At 46.1% G+C, this 24,052-nt stretch overlaps 1 protein-coding gene across 1 annotated transcript; it reads left to right on the top strand.

The window, feature by feature from the left end:
- On the top strand, positions 1-2,143 carry LOC119112547 (cuticle protein 7). The gene is made up of 3 exons (XM_037236767.1): positions 1-24; positions 1,149-1,243; positions 1,479-2,143. Exons 1-3 carry the CDS (start codon positions 19-21, stop codon positions 1,843-1,845), a joined length of 468 nt encoding a protein of 155 aa, XP_037092662.1. The 5' UTR covers positions 1-18; the 3' UTR covers positions 1,846-2,143.
- The last annotated feature ends 21,909 nt before the right edge of the window (positions 2,144-24,052 follow it).

Raw genomic sequence — 24,052 nt, 5'->3', positions numbered from 1 at the left:
CGAGCAGCCACCGCCGACATGAAGGTGAGTGCTGCCTCCGCTGAGATAAACTGCGGCTGGACCTGGGCGGCTGCCGGCGTTGGAGCCTGCGCCGCCACGGCCTAGTGCCCCAGTTGGTGCGTGGCTCAACAACATTCATTACACGGCATTTTTTTTTACACATTTCGTTTCTTCCCAATCATAGGCGGATCTGGGGGGGGGGGGGGCCCGGGGCCATGCCCCCCCCAAAACCTCTGAGAGTATGTTTTGGCCTCCCCGAAACATTCCCAGAACTTCATAAAAGTTTCGTCTACTTATCGTCTGTTTTAGCTTAAACTGTTTGAATTGTTTTGTCTTAACTTCTGTTTAAGATTCAAAAGCATTTCGGTGCCTTTTACGGATTTGAATGGTGTCCCTACTAGGTACTCGCGAGAGACATCACTCACAGGACCTCGGATCCCATACCAGTCAGCTGGCGACGAACGGTTGCCCCCCCCCAAAAAAAAACAACTTCAGGCTAGATCCGCCCCTGCTCCCAATCAGTTTTGACTGTTGAAATAAGCCTTTGAGCTATGAACTAGAACAGAACTAACTAATATGCGATTTAATTATCGCCTTGATCTTTTGGGGAAGCAGGAAAAATTTAGTGCATTCAGTCTTCTTCTGTTTGCTTAAACGATGTTGATGTTACCTACCGCACATTGTTGGAAGAATCAATATCAAACACACCCTTATCATTGAGGTCAGATTTGTTAACCCACCTTACCATCGAAACCACACAGAACATGATTAACTGCGTGGACACTGTCCACTGTACACTGCATGACTTGTTGGCCACTGCCGGTAGTTCGCTAAACTCGTCAACTTTTAGAGACAGCCGTCTTCATTTCTATGGCTTGTAGGCCAATACATCACACAGCAATGTTGACATTTAGCCGCGTTTTAGTTGATTTGACGCCGTCTTTTTACAGCGCACCTTGGCCTGACGGTGATGCCAAGTAAAAGCCGGTGTGTGCGTGACTGCACAAGCAATGCAAATAAATACAAAAAGATCCATACCATCCAGACGTGTTTTGCGACGTCCCGATGGCGTCTGAAATATCTCCTTCGAGATCTTATCAGCTCATGCCATATCATACCGTCCATACCGCGTTTACGTGTACCCACAGTTTCTGCTGATTGCCGCCATCGCCGTCGTGGCGGCGGCCGCGCCCCAGCACGGCAAGGGCTACGGTCACCAGGAGGACTACCACGAGAAGCGGCCGTAAGTGACCCTCCGCGCAGGGCTGGGTGTGGTAGCCGTTGACGGAGGATGCCGTGTAAGCACACCATGAAAAGCATGACAAGTATCTAGGACTCTGAAGTCCTGTTCAACGCCAAGCTGACTGTTACTTGGCGCTGACAAAAACGCGGATCTCTGCAACTGTTTAGGCATGGGGTAAGGGCCTAGGTGCCCTCTACTGATGACAAACGTGTGATTCCTAATCTGTATCCTCCAGGTACGCCTACGACTACGCCGTGCACGACCCGCACTACGGCGCCCAGTTCTCCAAGACGGAGCATAGCAACGGCGACAACGTGGAGGGCCAGTACAGCGTCGTGCTGCCCGACGGCCGCACCCAGCACGTCAAGTACTACGCCGACCACTACGGCGGCTACAACGCTGACGTCACGTACGAGGGCTACGCCCAGTACCCGCAGTACCACGCGCCGGCTTACCACGCCCAGCCCGCCCACAAGTCCGCCTATCGGCCCGTCCACAAGGCCACCTATGCTGCTGCGCCTGTGCATCACCGCTCCGCCTACAAGCCCGCCTACTCCCCTGCTCCGGCTTACCACAAGCCCGCCTACAGGCCCAGTTATTAAAGATGGTCCAGGAAACAACAGGCATGAGTACAAATGATCAGCGAACAGGAACATTGCAGCGACGGAGGTGGCACTGGACAGCAACGAGAACAAATTTGGGGTTTGTTTTCTTATTTGCACCTCGATTATCATGTCTTTCATCATGTAGCAGCAGGCAAACCAGTTGTGCAGACGTCCTTGTCCATGTTTTTTTCCAACGTCCCGTTAGTAAAAATGTGTTGTCCCTCGTCTTGTCTGTTATGGGTATTCGAACAGATCTGTGGAATATTTATTTTTGAATACAAGCTTTCAGGCTACACGCACCGCGTTTAGTTGAAAAGTGGCATGCAATTCAAGCCACGCAAAGTGATGCACTGATGCCATGACCTATATGGACTCCAGCTCTATGGGTTTTCGGATCAGCGGGGACTTTATGAGCTTTGTATGAATATGGTGTGTGAGAGGAGTGACACCGAAATATGCAGCCTGAAGATCAGCAGCGATGGCAGATGGTAAACTACTTCAGTTAGCCCGTCTACTACAGTGGCAATGCTGACACGGTCAGTCTGGCAGCCAATCTCTCAAGCGTTAGAGTAGATGAAATCAGCTCACTTCTTAAGTTCACGACTGGTCTGCATTCAGGTGTTAAAGACTGCTCAAGACAGCACAATTTCACCATTTAGTAACCATATTGTTCAATATGTCACTGTCCAGTAGCGCCATGGTACGTCTTTATCATAGTGTCCTAGAATTGCCGACTTTGGGTGTCAAGCAACATCCTATGAGGAGGAATTTTTCACTCCTTTTCCCCATATTTTGTGTGAATTTTTCATTCCTGCCTGATATTGTATAATCGCACATGCCAAACCCCTATTTCCCTTTTGAGGTTTTCAGATGTCATCCAAAACCGAGCTCACTTGAAACCACCAAGCATAAACGAGGTTCCGCAGAACCTGGACACCTATGGCTATGTCCTGCCTCACCTACATCTGAATCATGTCTATGTGTGCACAGAGCAAGGGCGCCAGTTGCCTCCAAGCCCAAGAACCCCAGCGACCCCAGCCGCTTGCACGCATTAAGTTTGGTTTGTTTACAAAATGCATCACAATCTGCAGCTGTGCGCCAAATGCAAGGTTTTCACGCATCCCCTATTTTTTGGTCTCACCACCACGCCACGAAAGCAGAGCCTGGTGCAAACACCAGTAGGGCCTGGTAGAGAATTTTACTCCACGTATTTCTTTTTCCCGAGGAAACTTGACCACTAAATTGTATCGCTCCCGAAATACATGAGTGAAAAGGTCAAGAAATGTCTTCTAATTTAAACTTACAAGATTAGTATCATCATTTGAGCACTTATATTAACAGATTTTAAGTCAAATCAGCCGATAACAAAATTTTGCGAGAAAAATACCAGTCTTTATATTCATTTAGCTACTTTTGTTTTTCTTGGTATCATACCAGTGTGATGCCACTTCATTCTTCCTTCCTTTTCGATTGTCTTTAGAGGTACCGCCTGCCGCTTAAACTTTTGAACAATTTCTCTGCACGATGCTACAACTGGAAACTTCTGCGTATTTCCTACATAAATTGGATTAATCGCCAGCCGACCAAACATCATTGATATGCACCCAAGCGTGAACAATTCACAGGGAATGAAGGAGACAATCTGAAGCACGGAACTTATTTTTACCGCCATTTTTTGCCCTCTTAAACCTTTGGTTAACCGTTTTCTTGGATCATGGCGGTGCTCAACAATGATAAATCCAAGCCTTTCGAGTGTCTGACTCACCAGGCTACCTGGCAAAGGCTATTAAGGCAAGGCAAGGCTGCCATATAGAGCCTTGGGACAGACCTGATGCAGCTAATACAGAAGTGCTTGATGGCGAAATTTTGCCCTCTGGAGATGTTTATCGCACACACCTCTTACTTGTTTCGCATTTTAATCTCGAAGTTTGGTGGGCATGATTGAAATTTATATTTGGGAGGTGAGTCGGATGACTCTGTCTGCCAGCAGTCCATGCAAAAGGTGCTGATTTTTTTTGGGGGGGGGGGCAGGAAGAAGCCAGTAAGTCTCCTGTGGACCAAGTAGTTGCTTACCTTAGCTGCTTTCAACACATGATTGGTAACCAGAGTGAGCCATTTTCTGTTTTAATGCATGGAGCTTTGCCATAAGACAAATTATGATGCCACAAGCTTATTTTGTTCCATATTCTCGGTTATTTGCCCCAAATTTCTTAAAGTGATCTCTCATGGCTGCTTTAGCTAGATGTTTTCTATAGTTGTCATGGTTTGCTGACCGACAAATAACTGTATTGTATATATGCACTATATTTTTAACACAGGGATACTCTAGGCTGCATATCAATTACAACATGAGTTAAATATTGATATGTAACAAAAAGTCAGGCCTCCCCATCTAAAATGTGAACCCAACATCTCAAACTTTGTAATTAAATATGAATATACAAGCCCAAATGGATGCATTTGCTCCAGCTGAAAAGGCAAGCAGCAATACTGGCGTGGTCATCTAAAAGTTATGTTATTTTTGGAGTAGAGAGATTGTTTTGTGGAGCATACCCATTATTGCCCTTGACGTAGGTTTACCGTGACAATCAAAATAAGTTGTTCAAAGTGATTTCAAGTATTTTTGTTTGTGTCTTGTCAACTTTGTCTGATGTCAACAAGCATACACAAATGAACTGAATAAAAATGCAAGTTGAAGCCAGCCAAAAACTAGCTTTAAATACCATGTTTTTATCACGAGTGCTGCTGTCAAAAGATATGTGAGTTGAGATGATGTTGATCATATAGGCTACTATAAGTTAGGTTAAGTTGGCTAAGTGCATGGCAAGTGGCAATAGGAAATGTGCAAGAATCAGTAACTCACAACTGCTGCTGTGATACAAACAGGTTATACAGGATGAGATGATGTAAGGCCTCTTTAGGTTAGGCATAGACTACTTTCATGGAAATAAGAATTGGTATTTTGTAAGAAACAGTGACAAAATGTTTGTATTCCCTGACCCCATCTTAACAGAAGCCAGAAGTATGTCTATTGTGTTTGGCTTGGTGATGGTCTGTTGTGTAGGAGTACAAGGTTTTTTCGTTTGAGTATTTTATGCTTGTTGCATTTTCTGTTGTTATTTTGTTATTGAATTCCTTTGCTTTGATTTGTGTTGAAAGTGCTGTGGAAGGGAATTGAAAAGTGCAGCATCAAATTACTGGTGTTAATGATTTGTTGTGCTCATAATACTGTCATGAAATTACTATGTTTTAACACGCGCCCGGTTGGCCGGCTAGATACCCTTCGCTCGGGGGGTCATTATGACACCCCCCCCCCCCTTCTGAGATCTCGGGAACTAAGAAAACTAGATACACCAAATTTACAGGGTGTCTTGACCTATACGTGAACTCACTTAAGTTAGGGTTTCAGCTTCCTAGGTCATGATCTTGAGGTTGAATAAGGTCAAACAAGGTCAAATTCCAGGTTGGTCTCCAAAGCGCCCCCAGCACCTAGGCAACTGTCTCTAAGCAAAAAGTCACGAGCCCATCCGAGGTCATTGACCTTGCTTGACCCTTTGAAGGTCATGGTGACCAGAATGATGTAAGACTGCTCTGCGTTTTGTATTTGAATAAGCGACAAAGATAGCGCCAGGCAGCATGTTCCTAAAACAAAAGGTTCGACCCGGATCATCTTAGGTCAATGGGCTGTTCTGACCTCTAAGAGTAGAATGCGGTTCCTGCTGTCAATTAATTCGAAATGGGGACCAGAAACTATTCCATACAGCAAGCCCTAGAGTAACAACTCAGGTTGGTTTTGACCTTGGTCTGACCATCATACCTAACCTTAGGTCAACGTAATTTGGTCATTCAATATTTGTGGTGCCTAAGAAAGCATCTCAGAGATGTCTGTCTTCGTCAAACACTCCGTTGTTGTAATCAGATTGAACGATTGCCTAAAAGTTGCCTCCGCTGGAACCATGGGCTGACTTTGATCTGTCATAGGTCAGCGACCTTACAAGGTATATCTAAAATTTGTATGTCAAACGATCCGCTATGCAATTTTCTACAGCTATGCAAAATTTGGCGCAACTACTCCGCGCCGTTCAGAAACCATTCGGGAAAAGCCCTCGGGCGGGGGGGTCAATTTGCCCCCCACCCCCCACCCGAGCGCGTGTTAATGTATTCTGTTTCACTTTAATGGCCTAAGATGTTAAAAAAACGAAATAGTTTTGTCAGGTTCCTGACATTACGTCCATGCCAACTGGAAATAGATGTCTTTGTTTGCTGAAGCATCAGTCACGAGCTCATAACCTCCATGTTTTGTGAATTGATTTTTTCACTCCTGCACAGTCTTTTTGCGGTGGAATTTTTATCTCCCACCCCAGTTCAAAAGCGATTCTAGGTCCTTGGTTTATCACGTCAGAGTTGCTGCAAGAGTGGCTGTGTGAGAATTGAAACAGAAGAAGGCTGGCTGACTCACTTGAAAGACTTAACTTACCGAGAGGTGGCGGTGTGTTACTGGAGTATTACAGTTAATCTCAGTTATGACGATGTTAAGTTAAAGGAAGTGTTTCACATTTCTATGGGATCTTTTAGTAGAAATCCTCGTCTTGAAAACCATTCGGTGCAGTCCACAGTCCTGTCCTTCTTAAGCTCTAAAATGTTCTGATTTCTGAGCCACACCCCCGTAAAAATGTGCTGACTTTTTCACTGAAGCGATTTCAATGCCACCCAGGCATCCGAAGCGCCATAAAAACGCCATTCAAATCCCACCACTCCACTGGCCATGCGGCGTTCAGGGCCAAAAAATATCGAGTCGTGTCCGTGAACGCAATCACCAGATGAGGTAGCTATCAATTGGTTAGCAACCAATGTTGTGCAAACTTTCTCAGATTTTAACACGAATTCTGTTGTGTGCTGCATAATGCAGGAAGTTAAACATGACTCCTAGTTAAATGGAAAGAGTTTTAATCGGACATCCTTCTTAAGAGCAACAATATGACCGGATGCGTGAGCACAATAACACATGTTAAGCTCCCAGATGAACATTCAAAAGCCGTACAAGAAAGGGCCAAACACGAGCACGCAACGATATGTTCTCAGCGAACACTTTCAGCCCGTGCTGCCATCTCTCGGGCGATTGAAATGCTACGAGTAAATGCTGTCATACACCCGTTTCGTGGTGCAATCAAACAATGCATGTTGAGGCACACATTTACTAATTTGATTTTTTCATGATCTAAAACAGTCTTTTTCCTTTAAAGGTGCACCGATGGTTATAAGCTAGCTTATTTCATCACATTTTTCGTGATTTATATCCTTTACTCGGTATCCTTATATCCTTTACTCGGCAATCACACACTCGGTTATGACCATATTAAGTAAAAGGGAGTGATCTACATTTGCTTGCGGTTTTTAGCTGAACTTGCCATCTTGGAGATCCTTTCATGTAATTCACAGACCTGCTATCCTACTTTGCTAGTTTCTGAACTACATACCTGCGAGAATGTGCGGAGTTTTTCGGGGAGACCATTTCAATGCAACCCGAGCTTCAAAGACGCCATAATAACGTTGTTAAAACTCCGCTATTTCAGTGGTCATGCCGTGATCAAGGCCGATAATAATAAAATGGTCGCTTAGATGTGACTTTTGTGCGCACGATTTCCAGATACACCGGCCGTCATTTGGCTATCAATTCATGTTGTGCACTGCACGAAGACGTAATCGAACAATTATGTATTGCGAAACATATTTACTTAACAGCGAAATTGTATTATCTGGGGCAGCCTTTTTCTCTTCAAAGTATGTTAACAGTGATATGTGAGCTAGTTTCATCCAAATTAATAATTGATTAACGCAGGTTATTCCATTCTCAGCCTTCTTTGGGTCATTACTCGTACCACTGCTAAATTCGTGCATGCCATGGTGCAAAATGTTATTCGTGTCCAAAAGTTGAACATGCACGCAGTGCATTTGTTTGGGGTCCACTGAAATCCGTTGATGTCAGAAATTGTACTTTTACCCATTTTTACTCGTATTTTTACCTATCTTACATCACCACCGGGGTTTTCTCCCTCGCGGACGTATACGCACGTCCAGGCATGTCGGGGGATTTCAGTCTGGATCGTGTAGGTAGAATCGATGTCTGGATCTATGAGCCCGGAGGTTCAGCGAAAGATTTTAGCAAGCTTCCGTGGCATGTTGTTAATTCATAAAATGTCTGCCAAGGTGAGTGGTGATGTCATATGATAATGTATAAGACTGAATGTAACAGTACATACTGACGTTGTACTAACCTGTCTTGGATGGTTCGCAATCCAACATTCGACAACAGAAGGGAAGTAGTTAGTACGAACCGCGGAACGCACGAGTTTTTGTTTTGTTTCTATACGCTTATAGATATCGTAAGGACCGTACACCATGAGTTATAAGAATTGCATCGCACAGTTTTTCCTCGTCGAGCTAAAACATCAGCAAGATCGAAACAATGAGTTTTGTCTCCACGGGCAGCAAGTTTCAGCATATATTGTGTCAGAAATACCAGAACCCAGCTTCTCCAGGAAAAAATGCAGGATTGTATTGTGTGCAACAGCCAGCAGTGGTCCCTACCAATGTAGGACGTGCGGCCACCCACGCAGGATCAATCCAGGGTCGTGATTGGACACGGTCAGGCCAGTGGCGGTGTTTCTGGTCCCACCCCACCCCGGCCCCACTCCGCGGTTTGACCGCTGACCATGAGCCGGCACAACCTTGAACGACCAGCTGCCCCATATAAAACGGGGCACACCTGGGAGCTGAGATCAGTTCACTGCTGAACACGCAGCCAACATGAAAGTAAGTGCCTTCTGTGTGCGGTTTAGCACATTTGCTGTTGGGAAAAGTCAGTTGTTAGGTCTTTAGAGACTGAAGCATTATGAGCTGGTGCTCCACCCGAACAGGCAAAACTTTGATCAACAATATTCTGGTCAGGCCTTTTTGTTGAACTATCGCGCGTATTCCCTGCCTATCACCATAGATTAAAATGATATTGAAACGCATGCTCGGCCAAAAAGGATGGGTGACTTAGCACGAGACCGTTTCCACACTTCTCCACCGTCAGGCGTAAAGGTTGTGCCTCGGTAGATATATTCGTAGGAGAGCGTGGAGTCATTTGTTACTGACCCATCTTATTCTGACAACCGGTTGCAAGCGCCTTTAACAGCGTAAATAGCTCGTAACGCGTCTGGTCGTGCCGCTGCTTGCAGTTTCTGCTGATCCTCGCCATCGCCGCCACGGCCGCGGCAGCGCCCCAGCACGGCAATGGCTACGGCCATCAGCAGGACTACCACGAGAAGCGGCCGTAAGTGGTGCTCCCCTGATTTAGGTTTCGCACATGCACTGGCGATACCGCTTGTAATCATTCTCGTAAAAATTATCAGTGCAGCACATGAAGAGGCTCGTTTGGCGGCGAATTTAATACCAATATGGGGTTTATTATTAGTGCTGACCGGAAGGCAGTGCCTTCAACCGAATACAAACATCACAGCAATCCTAGCGCAATTAAATGATCACACAGTTATCATCCGTGTGCTTTGTTCTCCAGGTACGCCTACAACTACGCCGTGCACGACCCTCACTACGGCGCCCAGTTCTCCAAGACGGAGCATAGCAACGGCGACAACGTGGAGGGCCAGTACAGCGTCGTGCTGCCCGACGGCCGCACCCAGCACGTCAAGTACTACGCCGACCACTACGGCGGCTACAACGCTGACGTCACGTACGAGGGCTACGCCCAGCCCGCAGCTTACCACGCCCAGCCCGCCCACAAGCCCGCCTATCGGCCCGTCCACAAGGCCACCTACGCTGCTGCGCCTGTGCATCACCGCTCCGCCTACAAGCCCGCCTACTCCCCTGCTCCGGCTTACCACAAGCCCGCCTACAGGCCCGTTTATTAAAGATAGCACAGGAAACAATAGGTCTGTGTACAAATGTTCATCGAACAGGAAAACTGCAGCGACGGAGGTTGCACTGGACAACGAAAACAAATTTGGGGTTTGTTTTCTTATTTGCACCTCGATTATCTTGTCTTTCATCATGTAGCAGCAGGCAAACTAGTTGTACAGACGTGCATATCCATGTTTTTTTCCAACGTCCCGTGAATTGAAATGTGTTGTCCCTCGTCTTGTCTGCTCTGGATATTCGAGCAGATCTGTGGAATATTTATTTTTGAATACAAGCTTACAGGCTACATGCACCGCGTTTAGTTAAAAAGTGTCATGCAATTCAAGCCATGCAGAGTAAAGCACTGATGGCCTGACCTATATGGGCGGCAGCTCTGTGGGCTTTCGGATCAGCGGGGACTTTATGAGCTTTGTACGAATATGGTGTGTGAGAGGATTGACACCAAAATATGCAGCCTGAAGATCAACAGCGATGGCAGATGCTACACCACTTAAGTTAGTCCGTCTGCTACAGTGGCAATGCTGACACGATCAGTCTGGCAGTTAATCTCTCAAGCGTTAGGGATGATGAAATAAGCTCACTTATTAAGTTCACAATTGGTTTGCATGCAGGTGCTAAAGACTGCTCGAGACAACACAACTTCACCATTTAATAACTATGTTGTTCAATAAGTCACTGTCTAACAGCGTCATGGTAAGCCTTTATCACGTCAGAGAATGGCTGCAAGAATGGCCGTGTGAGAATTGAAACAGAAGAAGACCGGCATACTCACTTGAAAGACTTAAACTTACCGAGAGGTGGCGGTGTGTCACTAGAGTGTGTTTGTGGAGCTGAAGATCTTCACATGGTCTTGTTTTGCCCTTTCTGGTGGGAGTCTTGCATCTTGGTCCGTAATTTGGCATTCTTCACTTGCAATCACACACTCGGTTATGACGGCATTAAGTTACAGGAAGTGTTCCACATTTGTATGGGGTATTTGGCAGAAATTGGCGTCTTGAAGATCATTCGGTGCAGTCCATAGTCTTGTAATTCTTACGACCTAAACTGTTTTGGTTTCTGAGCTACACGCCCGTAAATGTGCTGACTATTTCAGAGAGGCTCTTTTGATGTCCCAGGCATCCAAAACGTCATAATAACGTCATTAAAATCCCACCATTCCACTGATCATGCGTCGTTCAAGGCCAAAAAATATCGAGCTGTTCATATCTGGCGTCCGTGAACACGATCTCCAGATGAGATAGCTTTCAATTGGCTGTCAACCAATGTTGTGCAAGCCGTCTCAGATTTTAACACGAATTCCGTTGCGTGCTGCATCAAATAGGAAGTTAAACATGCTTCGTTGATAATACAATTTTTAAAAAAAACCGGATTACTTAAGAACAGCGCTATAACCGAGTATGTGAGTCCAAGAAAGCATGTTAAGCTGTGATATGAATACTCCAGAACACTACAAAAAAGTGCCAAAACACGAGCACGTCACGATATCTTCACAAGCGAACACTATCAGCCCGTGCTGCCATCTCTCGGAAGATTGAAAACCTGCAGATGGATGCTGTCATACAGACCTTTCGTGGTGCAATCAAGCAATGACGTGTTGAGGTGCACATTTAAAAAATCGAGAAATTGCATGATCTAGAACTGCCTTTTCCTATTTAAACTACACCAACGGTCATATGTGAGCTTATTTCATTACATTTGTCGTGATTTTATATTCTTCACTTGCAATCACACACTCGGTTATGACCATATTAAGTGAAAGGGAGTGTTCCACATTTGCTTGCGGTTTTCACCTGAACTTGCCATCTTCTATATCATTTGATGCAGTTCACAGCTCTGCTCTTCTTTTCTGCTGGGTTCTAAGCCACATGCCCGCGAAAATGTGCAGATTTTTTGAGAAGACTATTCCAATGTCACCCGGGCATCTAACACAACATAATAATGCCACTGAAAACCTTCCAATTCAGTGCCTATGCAGTGATCATTGCTAAAAAGACAATAACTGTCGAGCCGTTAAGGCGTTGCGCTCGTGAGCACCATTCCAAGACGTAACGGGTGTCACTTGGCTATCAATGCATGTTGTGCAATGTACGATGACGCAATCTAACAATGCACAAATGAGGAGCATCTTTACTAAGCAGCATATCTCCTTATTCAATAAAAATGAAATATGTCATTCCAGTGGTCGTGCGATGATCGAGCACAAGAAGAATGTAACTGTCGAGTCGTTAAGACGCAGGGTTCTTGAGCACCATTTCCCGATTTTGCAGCCATCTGTTGGCTATCAACCCATGTTGTGCAAGATACGATGTTGTAATCGAGCAATGACGCAGTGAGGAGCATATTTAGTAAACAGAGAAATTGAGTTGTTTATAACTGTCTCTTCCGCCTAAAAGTATACCAACAGTCATAAGTAATCTTAGTTCATCATATATCATGCTTGCTTCAATTTTTTCAGATATGAAACATTCTCTTTGAGTTTGACCCCTTTTCTTGGTGTTCTTCCATATTTGTCCCTTATTTTATATTGCTTACTTGGATTCATATATTCGATAAGGGCACTATTGCGTTAAAGTAAAAATTCATTGACGTAAGTTCTTCCAATCTCAGCCCTCTTTCCGTCATTACTCGTACCACTGTTAAATTCATGTATGCCATGGCACAAAACGTGACTCGTGTCCGAAAGTTGCACTGGCACACATAACATTGGTTGAAGGTTCACCGAATTAGAATGGCGTCAGAAATCGTACTTTTGCCTATCTTCAATCGTATTTTTGCCTTTACTATCAGCACCAGGGATTTCTCCTTCACGGTAGATATATGCACCTACGCTTTACTTTTGACGCCATGTCGGAGGCTTTCAGCCTGGATCATATAGGTAGTTTTCCATGAGCCCGGAGGTTCAGAGAAAGTCTTTAGCCAACTTCCGTCGCACCTTCTTCATTAATGAAATGTCTGCCAATGTGAGTTGAGATGCCACAAGATGGTGTATAAGAAGGAATGCAGCGGTTTATACTAATGTCGCACCAACCTGTGTTTGTCGGGTCGCAATTCAACGCTCGACAGCAGAAGGCAACAGGGTGGTACGAACCTCGGCACACGCGAAGAATTTTTACTTTCTAAATGCTTTTAAATATCGTAACACCATACACCATCACATATATGAATTGTATTGCACAGACTTACCTTGTCAAGCCAAAAATAGAGGCATGATGGAAACAATTAGTTTTGTCACTTCAACCAGCAAGTCTCAACGTCATATTGCCCCAGAAATGTTAGAACTCAACTTCCCCAAGAAAAAAGGAGTAGAAATTGATTGTGTGCAACAGCCAGCAGCGGTGTCTACCAATGCAGTACGTACTGCCACCTAGCCAGGATCAGTCGAGGGTCGGGACCGGACAAGATCGGGCCAGGGGCGGTGTTTCTGGTCCCACCCCACCCCGGCCCCACTTCGCGGTCTGACTGCTGACCATGGGCTGACAACCTTGAACGACCAGTTGGCCGTATAAAACGGGGCGCACCTGGGACCTGGGATCAGTTCACTGCAGAACACACAGCCAACATGAAAGTACGTGGCTTCTGTGTGCGGTTTACCGCACTGGTTGTTGGTGATAAATCAGTTGTTAGGTCTTTAGAGACTGAAGCATTATGAGCTGGTGCTCCACCCGAACAGGCAAAACTTTGATCAACAATATTCTGGTCAGGCTTTTTTGTTGAACTATCGCACGTATACCTTGCCTATCACCATAGATTAAAATGATATTGAAACGCATGCTCAGCCAAAAAGGATTAGCACGAGACCGTTTGCACACTTCTCCACCGTCAAGCGTAAAGGTTGTGCCTCGGTAGATATATTCGTAGGAGAGCGTGGAGTCATTTGTTACTGACCCATCTTATTCTGACAACTGGTTGCAAGCGCCTTTAACAGCGTAAATGGCTTGTAACGCGTCTGGTCGTGCCGCTGCTTGCAGTTTCTGCTGATCCTCGCCATCGCCGCCACGGCCGCGGCCGCGCCCCAGCACGGCAATGGCTACGGCCATCAGCAGGACTACCACGAGAAGCGGCCGTAAGTGGTGCTCCCCTGATTTAGGTTTCGCACATACACTGGCGATACCGTTTGTAATCATTCTAGTAAAAATTATCAGTGCAGCACATGAAGAGGCTCGTTTGGTGGCGAATTTATTATTAGCCATATGGGGTTTATTATTAGTGCTGACCGAAAGGCAGTGCCTTCAACCGAACACAAACGTCACAGCAATCCTAGCGCAATCAAATGATCACAAAGTTATCATCCCTGTGCTTTGTTCTCCAGGTACGCCTACGACTACGCCGTGCACGACCCTCACTACGGCGCCCAGTTCTCCAAGACGGAGCATAGCAACGGCGACAACGTGGAGGGCCAGTACAGCGTCGTGCTGCCCGACGGCCGCACCCAGCACGTCAAGTACTACGCCGACCACTACGGCGGCTACAACGCTGACGTCACGTACGAGGGCTACGCCCAGCCCGCAGCTTACCACGCCCAGCCCGCCCACAAGCCCGCCTATCGGCCCGTCCACAAGGCCACCTACGCTGCTGCGCCTGTGCATCACCGCTCCGCCTACAAGCCCGCCTACTCCCCTGCTCCGGCTTACCACAAGCCCGCCTACAGGCCCGTTTATTAAAGATAGCACAGGAAACAATAGGTCTGTGTACAAATGTTCATCGAACAGGAAAACTGCAGCGACGGAGGTTGCACTGGACAACGAAAACAAATTTGGGGTTTGTTTTCTTATTTGCACCTCGATTATCTTGTCTTTCATCATGTAGCAGCAGGCAAACTAGTTGTACAGACGTGCATATCCATGTTTTTTTCCAACGTCCCGTGAATTGAAATGTGTTGTCCCTCGTCTTGTCTGCTCTGGATATTCGAACAGATTTGTGGAATATTTATTTTTGAATACATGCTCACAGGCTACATGTACCGCGTTTAGTTAAAAAGTGTCATGTCATTCAAGCCACGCAGAGTGAATCACTCATGTCCTGACCTATATGGACTGCAGCTCTATGGGCTTTCGGATCAGCGTGAACTCTATGAGCTTTGTATGAATATGGTGTGTGAGAGGAGTGACACCAAAATATGCAGCCTGAAGATCAAGAGCGATGGCAGATGCTAAACCACTCCAGTTAGCCCGTCTGCTACAGGAGCAACGCTGACACGATCAGTCTGGCAGTGAATCTCTCAAGCGTTAGGGATGATGAAATAAGCTCACTTATTAATTTCACAACTGGTTTGCATTTAGGTGTTCAAGACTGCTCAAGAGAACACAGTTCCACCAGAAGCACTGATGGCTTGACCTATATGGACTCCAGCTCTATGGGCTTTCGTATCAGAGGGGACTTTATGAACTTTGTATGAATATGGTGTGTGAGAGGATTGACACCAAAATATGCAGCCCGAAGATCAAGAGCGATGGCAGACCCTAAACCACTTCAGTTAGCCAGTCTGCTACAGTGGCAATGGTGTCACGGTCAGTCTGGCAGCCAATATCTCAAGCGTTAAAGATGATGAATTACGCTCACTTATTAAGATCTGAACTGGATTGCATTCAGGTGCTAAAGACTGCTCAAGACAACACAATTTCACCATTTAGTAGCTATATTGTTCAATAAGTCACTGTCTAATAGCGTCATGGTAAGCCTTTATCACGTCAGAGTGGCTGCAAGAATGGCCGTGTCAGAATTGAAACAGAAGAAGGCCGGTGACTAACTTGAGAGACTTAAACTTACCGAGAAGTGGCGGTGTGTTACTGGAGTGTTGCAGTTGATCTCAGTTATGACGATGCCAAGCTAAACGAAGTGTTTCACACTTCTGTTTTTTTTTTAGCAGAAATTGCCGTCCTGAAAATCATTCGGTGGAGTCCACTGTCCTGTCCTTCTTAAGGCCTTAACTGTTATAACTGTAACTGTAGCTACACTCCCGTAAAAATGTGCTGACTATTTCACGGACGCGATTTCAATGCCACCCAGGCGTCCAAACGCCATAAAACGCCATTCAAATCCCGCCATTCCACTGGCTATGCGGCGTTCAAGGTAAGAACATATCGATGCGTTCATATCTGGTGTCATTGAACACAATCACCAGATGAGGTAGCTTTCAACTGGCTATCAACCAATGTTGTGGAAGCCCTCTCAGATCTCACCACGTATTCTGTTGTGTGCTGCATAATACAGGAAGTTAAACATGCCTCCTAGATAATATGGAAAGAGTTTTAATCCGACTTCCTTCTTAAGAACAACAATATGACCGAGTGTGTGAGCACAAGAACGCATGTTAAGCTCTCAGATGAATATCCAAGAGCGGTACAAGAAAGGGCCGAAACAAGAGCACGTCACGATACTTTCTCAACGAACACTTTCAGCCCTTGCTGCCATCTCCCGGGCGATTGAAATGCTGCAAGTAAATGCTGTCATACAAACGTTTCGTGGTGCAATCAAACAATGCTTGATGGGGAGCACATTCATTAACTGGATTTTTCATGATCTAGGGCAGTCTTTTCCCCTTAAAGGTACACTGATAGTTATAAGTTAGCTTATTTCATCACATTTTTCGTGATTTTACATTCTTCACTTGCAACTACACACTCGGTTATGACCATGTGAGGTAAAAGAGAGTGATCTACATTTGCTTGCGGTTTTAGCTGAACTCGCGATCTTGGATAGCCTTTCATGTAATTCACAGCCCTGCTCCTCTACTCTGCTTGTTTCTGAGCTACATGCTTGCGAGAATGTGCGGAGTTTTTCGGGGAGACCATTTCAATGCAGCCCGAGCTTCTAAGACGCCATAAAATAAGGTCATTAAAGCTCCGCTATTTCAGTGGTCATGCCGTAATAAAGGCTGATAATAATGTAATTGTCGTTAAGATGTGACTTTCGTGAGCACGATTTCCAGATACACCGGCGGTCATTTGGCTATCAATTCATGTTGTGCACTGCACGATGACGTAACTGAACAATGATGTATTGAGACACATATTTACTTAAAATTGTATTGTCTGAGAAATTGTATTGTCTGGGGCAGCCTTTTCCTCTTGAAAGTATATTAACAATGATAAGTGAGCTAGTTTCATCATATCTGGTTTTTTCTTCAAAGCCTTCAAATGCGATGCATTCCAACTGAGTTTGGCCCCTTTTCTCGGTGTTCTTCCGTATTTGTCCCTGATTTGGTATCGCTTCGTTACATTCATATGCTCGGTTAGGGCACTATTACGTTAAATTAATAATTTATTAACACAAGTTATTCCATTCTCAGCCTTATTTGGGCCATTACTCGTACCACTGCTAAATTCATGCATGCCATGGTGCAAAACGTGATTCGTGTCCGAAAGTTGAACATGCACGCATTACATTTGTTCGGGGTCCACGTAATTCCGTTGATGTTAGAAATCGCACCTTTACCCATTTTTACTCGTATTTTTACCTATCTTACATCACCACCGGGCTCTTCTCCTTCGCGGACGTATACGCACGTCCGGGCATGTCGGGAGCTTTCAGTTTGGATCGTATAGGTAAGATCGATGCCTGAACCGATGAGCTCGAAGGTTCAGAGAAAGATCTCAGCAAACTTCCATGGCATACTGTTCATTCATAAAATGTCTGCCAAGGTGAGTGGTGATGTCATATGAAAATGTATAAGACTGAATGTAGCAGTACATACTGACGTTGTACTAGCCTGTCTTTGGTTGCTCGCAATCCAACATTCGACGACAACAGAAGGAAAGTAGTTGATACAAACCACGAAACGTACGATTTGGGTTTTGTTTGTAAACGCTTATATGCATCGTATGTACCGTGCATTATGGGCGATAAGAACTGCGTCGCGCGGTTTTACCTCGTCGAGCTAAAATACCGGCAAGATCGAAACAATGAGTTTTGTCTCCACGGGCAGCAAGTTTCAGCATATATTGTGTCAGAAATACCAGAACCCAGCTTCTCCAGGAAAAAATGCAGGATTGTATTGTGTGCAACAGCCAGCAGTGGTCCCTACCAATGTAGGACGTGCCGCAACCCGCGCAGGATCAATCCAGGGTCGTGATTGGACACGGTCAGGCCAGTGGCGGTGTTTCTGGTCCCACCCCACCCCGGCCCCACTCCGCGGTTTGACCGCTGACCATGAGCCGGCACAACCTTGAACGACCAGCTGCCCCATATAAAACGGGGCACACCTGGGAGCTGAGATCAGTTCACTGCTGAACACACAGCCAACATGAAAGTAAGCGCCTTCTGTGTGCGGTTTAGCGCATTTGCTGCTGGGAAAAGTCAGTTGTTAGGTCTTTAGGGACTGAAGCAATCTGAGTCGGTGCTCCACCCGAAGAGGCAAAACTCTGATCAACAATATTCTGGTCCGGCATTTTTGTTGAACTATCGCACGAATACCTTGCCTATCACCATAGATTGAAATGATATTGAAACGCATGCTCGGCCAAAAAGGATGGGTGGCTTAGCACGAGACCGTTTCTACATTTATCGAGCGTCAAGCATAAAGGTTGTGTCTCGGCAAACATATTCGTAGGAGAGCGTGGGGTCATTTGTTACTGACTCATGCTATCTTGACAACTGGTTGCAAGGCCTATAACAGCGTAAATAGCTTGTAACGTGTCTGGTCGTGCCGCTGCTTGCAGTTTCTGCTCATCCTCGCCATCGCCGCCACGGCCACGGCCGCGCCCCAGCACGGCAATGGCTACGGCCATCAGCAGGACTACCACGAGAAGCGGCCGTAAGTGGTGCTCCCCTGATTTAGGTTTCGCACATGCACTGGCGATACCGCTTGTAATCATTCTCGTAAAAATTATCAGTGCAGCACATGAAGAGGCTCGTTTGGTGACAAATTTATTACCAGTCATATGGGGTTTATTATAAGTGCTGTCTGAAAGGCAGTGCCATCAACCGAATACAAACATCACAGTAATCCTAACGCAATCAAATGATCGCAAAGTTATCATCCCTGTGCTTTGTTCTCCAGGTACGCCTACGACTACGCCGTGCACGACCCTCACTACGGCGCCCAGTTCTCCAAGACGGAGCATAGCAACGGCGACAACGTGGAGGGCCAGTACAGCGTCGTGCTGCCCGACGGCCGCACCCAGCACGTCAAGTACTACGCCGACCACTACGGCGGCTACAACGCTGACGTCACGTACGAGGGCTACGCCCAGCCCGCAGCTTACCACGCCCAGCCCGCCCACAAGCCCGCCTATCGGCCCGTCCACAAGGCCACCTACGCTGCTGCGCCTGTGCATCACCGCTCCGCCTACAAGCCCGCCTACTCCCCTGCTCCGGCTTACCACAAGCCCGCCTACAGGCCCGTTTATTAAAGATGGTCCAGGAGACAGTAGGTCTGCGTAAAAATGATCATCGAACAGGAGCATCGCAGCGTCGGAGGTGGCAATGGACAACGAAAACAAATTTGTGATTTGTTTTCTTAATTGCACCTCGATTATCATGCCTTTCATCATGTAGCAGCAGGCAAACTAGTTGTACAGACGTGCATATCCATGTTTTTTACAACGTCCCGTGAATTGAAATGTGTTGTCATTCGTCTTGTCTGCTCTGGATATTCGAACAGATTTGTGGAATATTTATTTTTGAATACATGCTCACAGGCTACATGTACCGCGTTTAGTTAAAAAGTGTCATGCCATTCAAGCCACGCAGAGTGAATCACTCATGTCCTGACCTATATGGACTGCAGGTCTATGGGCTTTCGGATCAGCGTGAACTCTATGAGCTTTGTATGAATATGGTGTGTGAGAGGAGTGACACCAAAATATGCAGCCTGAAGATCAAGAGCGATGGCAGACGCTAAACCACTTCAGTTAGCCAGTCTGCTACAGTGGCAATGGTGTCACGGTCAGTCTGGCAGCCAATCCCGCAAGCGTTAAAGATGATGAAATACGCTCACCGATTAAGTTCTCAACTGGATTGCATTCAGGTGTTAAAGACTGCTCAAGACAACACAATTTCACCATTTAGTAGCTATATTGTTCAATAAGTCACTGTCTAATAGCGTCATGGTAAGCCTTTATCACGTCAGAGTGGCTGCAAGAATGGCCGTGTCAGAATTGAAACAGAAGAAGGCCGGTGACTAACTTGAGAGACTTAAACTTACCGAGAGGTGGCGGTGTGTTACTGGAGTGTTGCAGTTAATCCCAGTTATGACGATGCCAATATAAAGGAAGTGTTTCACATTTCTGCTTTTTTTAGCAGAAATTGCCGTCCTGAAAACCATTCGGTGGAGTCCACTGTCCTGTCCTTCTTAAGGCCTTAGCTGTTCTGGTTTCTTAGCTACACTCCCGTAAAAATGTGCTGACTATTTCACGGACGCGATTTCAATGCCACCCAGGCGTCCAAAACGCCATAAAACGCCATTCAAATCCCACCATTCCACTGGCTATGCGGCGTTCAAGGTAAGAACATATCGATGCGTTCATATCTGGTGTCATTGAACACAGTCACCAGATGAGGCAGCTTTCAATTGGCTATCAACCAATGTTGTGGAAGCCCTCTCAGATCTTACCACGTATTCTGTTGTGTGCTGCATAATACAGGAAGTTAAACATGCCTCCTAGATAATATGGAAAGAGTTTTAATCCGACTTCCTTCTTAAGAACAACAATATGACCGAGTGTGTGAGGACAAGAACGCATGTTAAGCTCCCAGATAAATATCCAAGAGCGGTACAAGAAAGGGCCGAAACAAGAGCACGTCACGATACTTTCTCAGCGAACACTTTCAGCCCGTGCTGCCATCTCTCGGGCGATTGAAATGCTGCAAGTAAATGCTGTCATACAAACGCTTCGTGGTGCAATCAAACAATGCTTGATGAGGAGCACATTTATTAACTGGATTTTTTTCATGATCTAGGGCAGTATTTTCCCCTTTAAGGTACACCGATAGTTATAAGTTAGCTTATTTCATCAGATTTTTCGTGATTTTACATTCTTTACTTGCAATTACACACTCGGTTATGACCATGTTAAGTAAAAGAGAGTGATCTACGTTTGCTTGCGGTTTTAGCTGAACTTGCGATCTTGGATATCCTTTCATGTAATTCACAGCCCTGCTCCTCTACTCTGCTTGTTTCTGAGCTACATGCCCGCGAGAATGTGCGGAGTTTTTCGGGGAGACCATTTCAATGCAGCCCGAGCTTCTAAGACGCCATAATAAGGTCATAAAAGCTCCGCTATTTCAGTGGTCATGCCGTGATAAAGGTTGATAATAATGTAATTGTCGTTTAGATGTGACTTTCGTGAGCACGATTTCCAGATACACCGGCGGTCATTTGGCTATCAATTCATGTTGTGCACTGCACGATGACGTAACTAAACAATGATGTATTGAGACACATATTTACTTAAAAGAGAAATTGCATTGTCTGGGGCAACCTTTTCCTCTTGAAAGTATATTAACAATGACAAGTGAGCTGGTTTCATCATATCTGGTTTTTGCTTGAAAACCTTCAAATGCCATGCATTCCAACTGAGTTTGGCCCCTTTTCTCGGTGTTCTTCCGTATTTGTCCCTGATTTGGTATCGCTTCGTTACATTCATATACTCGGTTAGGGCACTATTACGTTAAATTGATAATTTATTAACACAAGTTATTCCATTCTCAGCCTTATTTGGGCCACTACTCGTACCACTGCTAAATTCATGCATGCCATGGTGCAAAACGTGATTCGTGTCCGAAAGTTGAACATGCACGCATTGCATTTGTTCGGGGTCCACGTAATTCCGTTGATGTCAGAAATCGCACCTTTACCCATTTTTACTCGTATTTTTACCTATCTTACATCACCACCGGGCTCTTCTCCCTCGCGGACGTATACGCACGTCCGGGCATGTCGGGAGCTTTCAGTTTGGATCGTATAGGTAAGATCGATGTCTGAACCGATGAGCTCGAAGGTTCAGAGAAAGATCTCAGCAAACTTCCGTGGCATACTGTTTATTCATAAAATGTTTGCCAAGGTGAGTGGTGATGTCACATGATAATGTATAAGACTGAATGTAGCAGTACATACTGACGTTGTACTAGCCTGTCTTTGGTTGCTCGCAATACAACATTCGACGACAACAGAAGGAAAGTAGTTGATACAAACCACGAAACGCACGACTTGGGTTTTGTTTCTAAACGCTTATAGATATCGTATGTACCGTACATTATGGGCGATAAGAACTGCGTCGCGAGGTTTTACCTCGTCGAGCTAAAATACCGGCAGGATCGAAACAATGAGTTTTGTCCCCACGGGCAGCAAGTTTCAGCATATATTGTGTCAGAAATATCAGAACCCAGCTTTTCCAGGAAAAAATGTGGAATTGTATTGTGTGCAACAGCCAGCAGTGGTCCCTACCAATGTAGGACGTGCGGCCACCCACGCAGGATCAATCCAGGGTCGTGATTGGACACGGTCAGGCCAGTGGCGGTGTTTCTGGTCCCACCCCACCCCGGCCCCACTCCGCGGTTTGACTGCTGACCATGAGCCGGCACAACCTTGAACGACCAGCTGGCCCGTATAAAACGGGGCACACCTGGGAGCTGAGATCAGTTCACTGCTGAACACACAGCCAACATGAAAGTAAGCGCCTTCTGTGTGCGGTTTAGCGCATTTGCTGCTGGGAAAAGTCAGTTGTTAGGTCTTTAGGGACTGAAGCAATCTGAGTCGGTGCTCCACCCGAAGAGGCAAAACTTTGATCAACAATATTCTGGTCCGGCATTTTTGTTGAACTATCGCACGCATACCTTGCCTATCACCATAGATTGAAATGCTATTGAACCGCATGCTCGGCCAAAAAGGATGGGTGACTTGGCACGAGACCGTTTCTACATTTATCGAGCGTCAAGGATAAAGGTTGTGTCTCGGCAAACATATTCGTAGGAGAGCGTGGAGTCATTTGTTACTGACTCATGCTATCTTGACAACTGGTTGCAAGGCCTATAACAGCGTAAATAGCTTGTAACGCGTGTGGTCGTGCCGCTGCTTGCAGTTTCTGCTGATCCTCGCCATCGCCGCCACGGCCGCGGCAGCGCCCCAGAACGGCAATGGCTACGGCCATCAGCAGGACTACCACGAGAAGCGGCCGTAAGTGGTGCTCCCCTGATTTAGGTTTCGCACATACACTGGCGATACAACTTGTAATCATTCTTGTAAAAATTATCAGTGCAGCACATGAAGAGACTCGTTTGGTGGCAAATTTGTTATCAGTCATATGGGGTTTATTATTAGTGCTGACCGAAAGGCAGTGCCTTCAACCGAATACAAACGTCACAGCAATCCTAGCGCAATCAAATGATCGCAAAGTTATCATCCCTGTGCTTTGTTCTCCAGGTACGCCTACGACTACGCCGTGCACGACCCTCACTACGGCGCCCAGTTCTCCAAGACGGAGCATAGCAACGGCGACAACGTGGAGGGCCAGTACAGCGTCGTGCTGCCCGACGGCCGCACCCAGCACGTCAAGTACTACGCCGACCACTACGGCGGCTACAACGCTGACGTCACGTACGAGGGCTACGCCCAGCCCGCAGCTTACCACGCCCAGCCCGCCCACAAGCCCGCCTATCGGCCCGTCCACAAGGCCACCTACGCTGCTGCGCCTGTGCATCACCGCTCCGCCTACAAGCCCGCCTACTCCCCTTCTCCGGCATACCACAAGCCCGCCTACAGGCCCGTTTATTAAAGATGGTCGAGGAAACAACAGGTCTGCGTACAAGTGATCAGCGAACAGGAACATCGCAGCGTCGGAGGTGGCACTGGACAACGAAAACAAATTTGTGATTTGTTTTCTTATTTGCACCTCGATTATCATGTCTTTCATCATTAGCAGCAGGAAACTAGTTGTACAGACGTGCATATCCATGTTTTTTTTCAACGTCCCGTGAATCAAAATGTGTTGTCCCTCGTCTTCTCTGTTCTGGACATTCGACCAGATTTGTGGAATATATATTTTGGAATGCAAGCTTTCAGGCTACATGTACCGCGTTTAGTTAAAAAGTGTCATGCAATTCAAGCCATGCGGAGTGAATCACCAATGGCCTGACCTATATGGGCGGCAGCTCTGTGGGCTTTCGGATCAGCGGGGACTTCATGAGCTTTGTATGAATATGGTGTGTGAGAGGAGTGACACCAAAATATGCAGCCTGAAGATCAACAGCGATGGTAGATGCTAAACCACTTAAGTTAGTCCGTCTACTGCCGTGGCAATGCTGACACGATCAGTCTTGCAGTTAATCTCTCAAGCGTTAGGGATGA

The sequence above is a fragment of the Pollicipes pollicipes genome, unplaced genomic scaffold (genome assembly GCF_011947565.3).
Source record: "Pollicipes pollicipes isolate AB1234 unplaced genomic scaffold, Ppol_2.1 Scaffold_2555;HRSCAF=2994_pilon_pilon_pilon, whole genome shotgun sequence".
Taxonomy (NCBI): domain Eukaryota; kingdom Metazoa; phylum Arthropoda; class Thecostraca; order Pollicipedomorpha; family Pollicipedidae; genus Pollicipes; species Pollicipes pollicipes.
The sequence above is the reverse complement of the archived record's forward strand: the minus strand, read 5'-3'. Positions and strand labels throughout refer to the sequence as shown.

Coding starts and splice junctions, on each gene's coding strand:
- LOC119112547 (XM_037236767.1), top strand. Junction 1,244..1,478: donor GACTACCACGAGAAGCGGCC/GTAAGTGACCCT, acceptor TGTATCCTCCAG/GTACGCCTACGACTACGCCG.